Source organism: Ursus americanus, chromosome 6 (assembly GCF_024610735.1).
Source record: "Ursus americanus isolate L20-20 chromosome 6, mUrsAme1.1.p, whole genome shotgun sequence".
Lineage (NCBI taxonomy): Eukaryota > Metazoa > Chordata > Mammalia > Carnivora > Ursidae > Ursus > Ursus americanus.
Window position 1 is genome coordinate 15,143,429 of NC_142132.1, and position 12,514 is coordinate 15,155,942.

At 34.6% G+C, this 12,514-nt stretch overlaps 1 protein-coding gene across 4 annotated transcripts in view; it reads right to left on the reverse strand.

The window, feature by feature from the left end:
* ATRNL1 (attractin like 1) overlaps nt 1-12,514 on the reverse strand; it is a 747,087-nt gene that overhangs the window by 434,766 nt on the left and 299,807 nt on the right. For all 4 annotated transcript variants that reach the window (XM_045803217.2, XM_045803216.2, XM_087862669.1 and 1 more), the window contains one exon: nt 11,842-11,999. In XM_045803217.2, the coding sequence (XP_045659173.2) occupies nt 11,842-11,999 (158 nt within the window). The remainder of the gene's footprint in view (nt 1-11,841; nt 12,000-12,514) is intronic.

A 12,514-nucleotide genomic window follows, 5' to 3' on the forward strand; every position in this document is an offset into this window, starting at 1 on the left:
ATTGTGTGCAAAATAACAGGAAATTTCTTAAGTAGGAACATCCTTCTTTGGAATATGTCAATATTGGTCTTGAGGATGATAGTCTTATTTTTTTTTGGCAGTCAATTCAGAATACACAAAATTCCTTTCTTAAAAGTCAAATTTTAAAAAATAAACACAGCTTAGATTTAATTTTCAGAAAAATTCTCTCTAGTCCAAACCTTCAGCCACATGATTGTCAGAATTTTCTTTCTAAAATGCACATTTCAAGGCCACCTGGGTGGCTCAGTCGGTTAAGCATCCAACTCTTGGTTTCTGGGTTTCAGCTCAGGTCATAATCTCAGGGTGGTGACATCAAGCCCCTAGCCCCCTCTGCCCCTCCCCCCACTTGTGGGTGCTTTCTCTCTCTTTTCTCACTGTATAATAAATAATCTTTTTAAAAAATAAACTGTGCATTTCATTATTAACTTTACAAATACTTTATCATTTTGTTTCAAGAAAATGTTCCACCCACATTTCCGCTCTACTTTCAGCCACACTTGCATAATCCCACACCACCACCCTGATCACCCTATGGTTTTCTATCATACAACCTACTTTCCAACTATTAAAAATCAATTTCCTCCCTGATGAAAATTATTTAATCATAACTTTGAAAATCCATTCTTCTTATCGAGAATTCCCTCTCATGTATCATGTCCCTTTTCTGAACTCCTACTTATCCTTCAAAATCTTGCTTTAGTATAACTCAGTTTCTAAGAACCTTTCCTGCTTCAATATCATCTCTGTATCAGAGATGGACTTATAATCTAGAACTTTCCAAGTCATAAATAACTTTCACATCCATATAACTGACAGCAAATGGCTCAGAGAACATTTTATGACCTAAACAAAACCAAAATATGTCCCTGAGACTCTATATAAAGACATTAAGAGAGAATCTTTTCCTTTTTGTCTCTGGGATTGCTAAATTTGGATGCTGTAAGTGCAACTAAAATAGAATACAATACAGTCAACATACATTGTGAAACTCAGTTAATTCAATAATTATTTATATAGCATAGTATAAAGAACGTCAAGGGATGAAGTTTTATATAGTATCAGGTCATCTGCAAATAGTTACAGTTTTACTTCTTCTTGCCAATTTGGATGCCTTTTGTTTCTTTTTGTTGTCTGATTGCTGTAGCAAGGACTTCCAGTACTATGTTGAATAAAATGATGAGAGTGGACATTCTTGCTTGTTCCTGACCTTAAGAGAAAAGCTCTCAGTTCTTCCCCATTAAGGATGATGTTAGCTGTCGGTTTTTCATATGTGGCCTTTAATATGTTGAGATATGTTCCTTCTAAACCTTTGTTGGGAGTTTTTATCATGAATGGATGTTAAAGGATGCAGTTTTAGGTAAGACAGTCAGAGGAGGCGTAATTGGGTTCTTGAAGTCCCCAAAGGCATTTCCTCTGGTTGCCCCATTTTCTAAGCCTACCTAATTTAAAGTTGGATTTCTTTATTTGCAACAAAGAATGCTTACTAATATATTTTGTTAGCTACATGAGGGTAGAAACTACTTTGCATTCTATTTTATATGCTAGCAAAATTTCTTGCATATGATTGAAACTTAATAATTGCTGGAAAGTACAGACAAAATTTTGTAAAAATGTTCAATATCTGCCATTTCTGTAAGAAGCACAACTTCTATTAGTCTTTGACTGACAAAATACAGAAGATCCTAAGCAACAATCATTACTATGTCTTTTTATTTTGTTCATTTGTAGAAATGTACAAAGTTCTATTATCATGCTATTAAGTTTCATTTTATTAATAACAAGATTAGACCCAAGCTGGATCAAGCCAAATGAAGTATTTTTCTACTTTCCTGCATATCAGTAAAATCTTCTCCTTATTCAAATAATACCTTTTAAATTAATCTGTTCAACCTATTCAAATATATATGGAAACATTACAAGCGAAAGTGCTGAAAAGAATTGTGATGGAAAAAATGAAGTACCACATAAAATTATGAAAATACTATTGATATTAACTCACATAAAATCAATGTGAAGTGTTTGGCTTACCAAAACAGTATGATAAAAAAGTATTTTGTTATGCAAACAACAAATAATTAAATATTAAATTCTTCATACATCTTTTATGCTATAGCATGTAAGAATACCAAGAATTAAATTACAAATACAAAGGCTAAAGTAGCCTTAAGCACTTTCTTTCAACTATATTCATAATGTTCTCTCCCTGTGTACCAACTCTACTGAAATAAGTGTTAAAGTAATTTAAGTAAAAATGATCATAAAAGTTAAGTGTTAATTTATCTCAAAAACAATATGTTTCCTTGTTAGAAATACCCTGGATAAAATTTTGTGAAAAGAAAGCAGTGATATTTATTTTTGGATGTTTCTTGGTATCTCCTGGTCTGATGGATATTTTTCAATAGGAATTAGGTCTTTTGTACTTTTTTATTTCAGTCAAAATAACTGCTTCCATAGAGGGTAGTTTGTAAATATTTATGAACAATTTCATCTATGGACTATAAATTCTCTCATAACATGCTGCTTGGAATCCACAACAGCATGTGCTTATGAAGTCTAAAATACATAGACATAGGTCTACAACCTGACTACCGTTTATCTACAAATTACTTGGAAGTTTAAATCTAAGCTACTAAATAAAACGTAAGTAAAAACATAAAACCACATATATAGTAATTATATCTGTGGTTCACTCATTTAGTGAACAAACCTATGGCTAACATATTTATTCTATTTACTATTTAGACTCAAAATTACATGTAGGATCCCTACTTCCTCCCAAAATGGAGGAAGTGAATTTATTCTCCTGCCAAAAGAACTTGTAAAACAGATAAAATATATGAAACACTTGTTTTCAGAAATTGGATATCAAGCAATGGAGGACAATGGTTCCTGAGTGGAGAAAAAATGAGGTGAGCACTTAAATGTCACAGGTTACTATAATTTTGAGGCTTTATCAAAAGAAGAGTGAACAAATGTGTATCCCAGAAATTTTCTGGAGTTGAGGAAATGAAACTGACATCTGTAGAGGCCAAGGTGGCTAGAGTTTATAGGACAGTATACTGGAGAAGAGAGGACTTCCCAGATTGTTACAGAGATTTGCTGAGGGTCCCCGTGAGTCTTCAGGTGAATACTACTTACTGGTAAGTATTTCCTCCCTCCCAAGGTGGGAGGAAAAGCCAATTGAAAGGAGCAGAGAAAAAAATTCTCAAAACTCACATAGAGTTCGGAATATTTCATGGTGACAAGAGTCAGAATAGAAAACCTAATAATTCATGCATCATAGAGTATAGTACCCAGAAAAACAGTGCCTCAGTAATGAAAAGATTAACCCCAGACTAAATGCTTTGTTCCTGCCTAACAAAACACAAAAATGAGCCTTGAAAAGATCAATTTTTCCCAAGAAAAACTCCAACCCAGAACAAAGCTAAATTTATTTATCAAAATTGATAAATACCTAGCATCCAAAAAGGTAAAATTCAGAATGTTCGCTATCTAATCAAAATATGACCCATAAGGAGCAGCAAAATAAAAAAAGAAAAAAGAAACTCAGAAATGACACATATGATAGAATTTGTAGACAATTTATAGAAGAGTTATAATAACTGTATTTCATATATTAAGACAAAAAAATACAGCATGTTAAGTAGAGACATGGAAGATACTTTCTAAAAAACCTTATCAAAATTCTAGAGATAAACAATATAATGTCTATGATAAAATATACACCGGATGGGATGGATATCAAATTGGACACTATAGAAAAAAGATTAATGAATTTAAAGATATATGAAAAGGAAATATCCAAAATGAAACACAAAGAGGGAAAAAAAAGACTGAATAAAAAACAAAAACAGAACATTAGTGAGCCAAGGAACAATTTCAAGCAGTCTGATATTCGTACAATTGCAATACCCAAAGGAGAAGAAAGGAACAGGGGAAAAAATTGAGAAGTAAGTTTTCCAAATCTGGTGAAAACTATAATTTTATAAATCAGTAAAACCCATGCACAAGAAAAAGGAAGAAAACCAAACCTACATAACCATAATCACATTGGCCAAAACTAGTGAAAAAGTTAAAAATTTTAAATTGCAGAAAGAGGAAAAAGACCCATTACATACAAAGAATAAGATTAAAAGCAGATTTCTCACGAGGGACACTGCAAACCAAAAGACAGTGGAGTAACATCTTTAAACTAAAGAAAGAAAAAAGCTACAATTTAGAATTCTTCAACCTCCTAAAAAGTAAAATAAAGATATTTTCAGGATATAGACTGATATACTTCATTCCCAGCAGATCTACACTAGACTGTTAAATGCCTAATTCCCTTATACAGTTGGAAAATGTTACTAGATAGAAATATGGGGCGCCTGGGTAGCGCAGTCGTTAAGCGTCTGCCTTTGGCTCAGGGCGTGATCCTGGCGTTCCAGGATCGAGTCCCACATCGGACTCCTCCGCTGGGAGCCTGCTTCTTCCTCTCCCACTTGCCTGCTGTGTTCCCTCTCTCGCTGGCTGTCTCTCTGTCACATAATAAATAAAATAAAAATCTTTAAAAAAAAAAAAGAAATATGGACCTACAAAAAGAATAAAGGAAAGATGAATGCTGAAAAGAGTAAATATGTAGGTAAGATTGAAGATTATTTCTTATTTTTAATATATCTAAATATGACTGACTATATCAAAAATAGTAACAGTGTAGTGTAGATTTTCTAATATAAGAAGCAGTCAAACATATTCAGCAATGGCTCAATGCCCAGCAGGATGAAAATAAAAGTATATTGTTTCGGGGTTAAGTTATAAAAAAAAATGTGTAATGTAATATTACCTGAAAGTAGATAATGAAAAGTTTAAGAAGAATATGACAAACTATAAAATAATGACTAAAATAACACAACAGGAACTGTAGTTAATAAGCCAAAAGAGAAGATAAAATGAAATCATAAAAAATAATATGAAGACAGAAAAGAAAGAACAAAGAGCAAAAGAAAAATCATAAACAAATAATAAGATTTAAACTCAAAGATATAAATATATGTGTATCACCTGTATGTGGTTTAAGATTAGAAAAACTACATGCTTCCTTAAAGAAACCCACTTTAGGGGCGCCTGGGTGGCTCAATCGTTAAGCGTCTGCCTTTGGCTCAGGGCATGATCCTGGTGTTCTGGGATCGAGCCCCGCATTAGGTCCTTCCACTGAGAGCCTACTTCTTCCTCTCCCACTCCCACTGCTTGTGTTCCCTCTCTCGCTGCCTCTCTGTCAAATAAATAAATAAATAATCTTAAAAAAAAAAAAAAAAGAAAGAAGAGAATTCACTTTATTTTTTTTTAAGATTTTATTTATTTATTTGACAGAGATAGAGACAGCCAGCGCCCCAAGAAACCCACTTTAAATATAAAAGCGAAAATAGATTAAAGTAAAAGGATGAAAAATGATACAGAATTCTAGAGTTTTCTAGAGAGGGAGTCATGATGGTGGAGTAGTAGGGGGACCCTATGCTTGCCTCATCCCTAGAACACAGCTATATAAATACCAAATCAGTCTGAACACCCAAGAAATTGATCTGAGGACTGAGAGAACACACTGCACAAGTAGAGGGAGAAAAGAGGCCACATTGTGGAAGGTAGGAAGTACAGACACATGATTTGGGGGAAAAAATATCAGGGTTCTTGTAGAGGGGAGGGAGCCTTGATCATGGAGAGAGTAGAGAGAGGGGGAGAGAGAGCAGAACATAGGGGATTGCACAGAAAAACCAATGAGTGGGAAAATGAGAGGGGCTGATTATCATGAGTTTTTACAACCAGCGGAGCTCAAAGACTGTAGTTATAGAAGTCCTTGCTGTAGGGGTGTTGAGCCTAGTGGACGTAGTGGGGCCCCTGTGCAGAAGGAGGGTAGAGACCTGAGAGTAGACAGCATGGTCTGAGGATCACCTCATTGACATAATACAATAATAGTAGGGGATTTTAACACCCCACTTACAGCAATGGACAGATCATTCAAGCAAAAATAAACAAGGAGACAAGGGCTGTGAATGATGCACTGGACCAGACGGTCTTAACAGAAATATTCAGAACATTTCATACTAAAGCAGCAGAATATACATTCTTTTTGAGTACACATGGACATTCTCTAGAATACATCAATACATGGTCACAAATTAGGCCTTAATAAATACAAAAAGACTGAGATCATACCAAGCATATTTTCTGACCACAATGCTTTGAAACTTGGAAGTTAGCCACAAGAAAAAATTCGGAAAGACCACAAACACATGGAGTTTAAAGAACATCCTACTAAACAATGAATGGGTTAACCAGGAAATTAAAGAAGAAATTTAAAAAAAATACATGGAAACAAATGAAAATAAAAATGCGATGGCCCAAAACCTTTGGGATGCAGCAAAAGCAGTCCTAAGAGGGAAGAATATAATACAAGCCTAATTCAAGAAGTAAGAAAAATCTCAAGTATATAACCTAACCTTACACCTAAAGAAGCTAAAAAAGGAACAGCAAATGAAGCATAAAGCCAGCAGAAGAAGGGAAATAATAAAGATTAGAGCAGAAGTAAACAATACGGAAACAATAAAAACATTAGAACAGATCAGTGAAAGTAGGAGCTGGTTCTTTGAAAGAATTACTAAAATTGATAAACCCCTAGCCAGACTTTTCAAAAAGACAGAAAGGACCCAAATAAATAAAATCAGGAATGAGAGAGGATAGATCACAACCAACACCACAGAAATACAAACAAGTAAGAGAATATTATTAAAAAATTATATGCCAGCAAATTGGGCAATTGGAAGAAATGCACAAATTCCTAGAGAGATATAAACTACCAAAACTGAAACAGGGAATAGAAAATTTGAACAGATAACTGGCAATGAAATTGAATCAAATTTCTGCATCCATGTTCATCAGGGATATTGGCCTGTAATTCTCCTTTTTAGTGGGGGCTTCGTCTGGTTTTGGTATCAAAGTAATGCTGGCCTCACAGGATGAGTTTTGAAGTTTTCCTTCCATTTCTATTTTTTGGAAGTTTCAGAAGAATAGGTATCAATGCTTCTTTAAGTGTCTGGTAGAAATCCCCCATGAAGCCATCTGGCCCTGGACTCTTGTTTGTTGGGAGTTTTTTGATTATTGATTCAGCCTCAACATAATGAAGGCTATATATGCAAAATCCATAGCTAATTTCATCCTCAATGGAGAAAAACTGGGAACTTTTCCTCTATAGTGAGGAACAAGACAGATGTCCACTCTCACCACTGTTATTTAACATAGTATTGAAAGTCCTAGTCCAGCAATCAGACAACAAAGAAATAAAAGGTATCCAAATTGGCAAGGAAGAAGTCAAACTTTCGCTATTTACAGATGACATGATAAATATATTAAAAAAAACTGAAAGAGACCACCAAAACTGATACATGACTTTAGTAAAGTGGCAGGATACAAAATGAACATACAGAAATCTGTTGTTTTTCTATATACCAATAATGAAGAGCGAAAGAGAAATCAAGGAATCGATCCCATTGACTACTGCACCACAAAAAACATAAGATACTAGGAATAAACCTAACCAGGGGCGCCTGGGTGGCACAGCGGTTAAGCGTCTGCCTTCGGCTCAGGGCATGATCCCGGCGTTGTGGGATGTGATCCCGGTGTTGTGGGATCGAGCCCCACATCAGGCTGCTCCGCTGTGAGCCTGCTTCTTCCTCTCCCACTCCCCCTGCTTGTGTTCCCTCTCTCTCTGGCTGTCTCTATCTCTGTTGAATAAATAAATAAAATCTTTAAAAAAAAAAAAAAAGGAATAAACCTAACCAAAGAGGTAAAAGATCCGTACTCTGAAAATTATAGAACATTTATGAAAGAAATTGAAGAGGACACAAAGAAGTGGAAAACGTTCCATGCTCATGGATTAGAAGAACAAATATTGTTAAAATGTCTATACTACCCAGAGCAATCTACACATTTAATGCAAACTCTGTCAAAATACAAACAACATGGGTGCCTGGGTGGCTCAGTCAGTTAAGCATCTGCCTTTGGCTCAGGTCAGGATCCTGGGATCAAGACCTGCATAGGGCTCCCTGCTCTACGAGGAGCCTGCTTCTTCCTCCCCCTCTGCCTGCCGCTCCCCCTGCTTGTGCTCACGCTCTCTCTCTGTCAAATAAATAAATCAATAAATCTTAAAAACAAAACAAAAGCCAAAATATGAACAGCATTTTTCACAGAGCTACAACAAATAATCCTAAAATATTTATGGAACCACAGAAGACACCAAATGGCCAAAGCAATCTTGAAAAAGAAAAACCAAAGCTGGATGACTCACAGTTCTAGACTTCAAGCTATACTGCAAAGCTGTAGTGATCAAGACAGTATGGCACTGGCACAAAAACAGATACTTAGATCAATGGAACAGAATAGAAAACCCAGAAATAGACCGACAACTATATGGTCAACTAATCTTCAACGAAGCAGGAAAGAATATCCAATGGAAAAAAGACAGTCCCTTCAACAAATGGTGTTAGGGAAACTGGATAGCAACATGCAGAAGAATGAAACTGTACCACTTCCTCACACTATACACACACACACACACACACACACACACACACACACACACACACAAATTCAAAATGGATGAAAGACCTAAATGTGAGATAGAAATCCATCAAAATCCTAGAGGAGAACACAGGCCATAGCAACTTCTTACTAGATATGTCTCTGGAGGCAAAGGAAACAAAAACAAAAATAAACTATCAGGACTTTATCAAGATAAAAAGCTTCTGCACAGCAAAGGTGACAATCCACGAAACTAAAAGGCAACCTACTTCATGGGAGAAGATATTTGCAAATGACATATCTGATAAAGGGTTAGTATCCAAAATCCATATAGAACTTATCAAACTCAACACTCAAAAAACAATTAATCCAGTTAAGAAATGAGCAGAAGACATGAATAGATATTTTTTCAAAAAAAGACATACAGATGGCTAACAGACACATGACAAGACGCTCAGGTATCACCCATCATCAGGCAAATGCAAATCAAACCTACAAGGAGATATCACCTCACACCTGTCAGAACAGCTAAAATTAGCAATACAGGAAACAAGAGATGGTGGCAAGGATGAGGAGAAAGGAGAACCCTCTTACACTGTGGGTGGGAATGCAAACTGGTCCAACCACTCTGAAAATAGTATGGATGCTTCTCAAAAAGTTAAAAATAGAGCTACGACCCAGGAGTTGCACTACCAGGTATTTACCAAAAGGATACAAAAATACTGATTCAAAGGGCACATAATGATTTTAATCAAAGAGTAGGAATTAGGCTCTACCTATCTTAACCATCAGTTACTTTCTACATTTTATTATTTGGGGAGAGTAGAATATTTCAACTTTATTACACAAATTCTGGTGTGGCTTCTAGAACATATTACAGTATGTTCTCAAAAGAAAATTCAATTTAAAAATTTAATTTTTAACCATTAAATATTCATTAACATTCTATAGTAATGATGTAATTTGCTTAAAAATAAAATAGATAACCAAGACATGAAGTACATGAAAAAATTTAAAATATAACAATTATATAAATTTTAATTATTACTTAATAAGCTCAATAGATGAGCCCTTTGGTTGCCTTTGATCATAATTTGAATATACCAAGTGAAATCTGATTCATATTTCTTTGTAAATCCTAGAAAATAAAATGATGCATCCAACATCCTCAAGGTCAAAACATTTCCAGCATTTTCTGCCCATAATAGCATATAAATCAATCATTATAAAATGAAGAAATAAAAGTATCAAAATAATTCCCATTACTGAGTAGTAATCTATAATATTTCCTAGTTAATTAACTTCCTGAATTTAGATGCTAAACTAGCCTTACAAATAAAAATAATTTCCCATAAATATATAATTTTTAAAAATTACCATATTCCCACAAATCACATAGAAATTAATATAAATAAAACATGCAAACATTTCTAGTCATAGACCATAAGCTGTCACTAAAATGAAAGGGGAAAGAATAGTCTGTAAATTTTTTAAAGATTTTATTTATTTATTTATTTGAGAGCAAGAAAGAGAGAGAGAATGAGCTGGAGAGAGAAGCAGAGGGAGAGGGAGAAGCAGACTCCCCACTGAGAAGGAAGCCTGACACAGGGCTCGATCCCAGGACCCAGAGATCATGACCCATGCCGAAGGCAGACACCTAACCGACTGAGCAACCCAGTCATCCCTTAAAGATTTTAAAACATAATGACTTAGCACAGGGCTTGGTACACAGGAGCTATTCCATAAACTAATTTGAATTCAATCTAATCCAATAATCAGTCATAAAAGAATGACTATATGAATAAATCCCAATATTACAACATACAGTCTTTTCTTTCATAAAAGCATAAATTAAGAACACAAACCCTGACTAATTCAAGATAGAAAGAACATCCTAAATGTTTCCTAGCAGTAAATCTAAAGCAGCCTATCACTAAGCACAAGAAAAAACAAAATATACAACTTTAATTTAAAAAGGAAAGAAATATACAACATCTATACGTAGTATAAAGAAATCAACAGTGAGAGGTAGCGGGTCTTAACTGCTAAGTACTGCTTACCTTAAATTTCTAATGAAGTTTAAACTATGTTCAGTATATAATAAAGCAAAAATGAGATTCTAAACAAAGCAAATAATTTCAGGTAGAGCTGTAAGAACAGAGTATCTAACCCTCAGATGAAGTATATAATTGATCAGAAAACCCACACAATCTGGTTATCTGAAGTTTTAATGCATTTCTTACAATATAATTTCATCGAAAAATTAGTACATTTTTGATTGATTCAATATCATTAGTATGAACATTTTTTTAATAAAGACATTCATTATTGCTGCTGCTTGTGACCAGGGGACCACACTTTGAGAACCACTAAACTAGAAATACGAGGCAATTGAGTGTCACAACCTGAAGGCAGGACAGATAATCTGTTGGCTGCGTGACTGACAGTGTTCACTGCTGGGCCACAGGGAAACAAAGGGTTAAAGCAACAAGGGCATCCCCCTCCACTTTTCCATTTTTTAATTGGATTTTTAATTGGATTTTGCCCAAAAAAAGGAAAAATAAAGGAGAAAGGGCGAGATATGCCGCCTGGGTCAGGAGGCAGCTGTGACATTTTAAACCTGGAAGCTGGTTGTGTCATCCTCTGGAGCCCCTGGGGAATACTAGAGCACATTTTTACATAGCTCTCCTAACTGTGAGAGGCATCAAAAGCCTGGACGTACAGACAGAGCAGATCTGCTGTTCGGTGCCAAGCCCAGTCCCAAGAAATAGCCAGCTTTTCAGCTCTTTCCTGGACATGAGGCCTCAAACTTACCACCTGTACTTCAGTCAGGCCAAAGCCCTCCCTTTGAGCTAATATAAAAAAGGAGAACGTCATCTACTTTTGACCTATCTTCTCTCTGTGCTGGGTCTTTAACTTCGAAACCACATAGATAAACCTTCTGAACTTGGATTCTGTTCTCCTAGTCTTCTCAGTCAAGAGTATACACTAGGCAAAATAATATTGCCCTGCCAGCATCTTATTGTTACCCAAAAAGAAAACTGTAATTAACATTAAACCAACAGATTTCGAACAGTGAAAAAATAAATAAATAAATAAACACATTCATCATCAGATATACGATGTATCCTATTTATTAAGCGTCAATACTTGTTTCATGTTGTTCAAAATATAGAAATCTTATCCATATCATTACTTCAAACAAAAACAGCACTGTTTTGGTGAAGAAAATATTCAATGGTCATTATGATAAGTACTATTAACACTTACCTGTATTTTAATAGGCCAGGAAAAGTTGCTGACGTACACATAGAATGTAATATTAGGATTGCTTCTAAAGTTAAATTTTTCATAGGAAAAACTATCTCTGTATTCCTTTATATTAGTTTTGGAAACTATAGGAGTCTCCTCCCCGGATATTGTTCCAGCTAAAATGTAAATAATAATAACAAATTTTTAAAACTCATATTAGGAAAAAAGGATCTTTTTGAACTTAAAATGTATATTATATTTACTTAATTTTTGAACTATACATATAAAAACATAATTATCAAAATAAACTTGTTCACTATTTAGAGTGACAAAGGAGAAATAACATAAGATTCATCATAAATGTAATGGAAATATTATAAAAATTATTTTTTAAAATGATACCACTGATTAAGTGCTATGTACTAGGCAAAGGTGTAGAGATTTTATATTCTTTTCTACTAACAGTTTTATTCCAGAGGTATTCCATCTCTATTTTTCATATTGAAACCTGACCCCCAGAAATATTAAAATACTTGCCTTAAGTTTATAGCTACTGAATGGTAAATTTCTCTTTGGAACTCAGGTATATATTAGCTCCAAACGCTGAGTTCCTTCTATTTACTACTCCACAGAGCTTCTCAAAACAAATCAGGAAATATTTCACATGTCTCAATCCAATTAAAAAATGGAA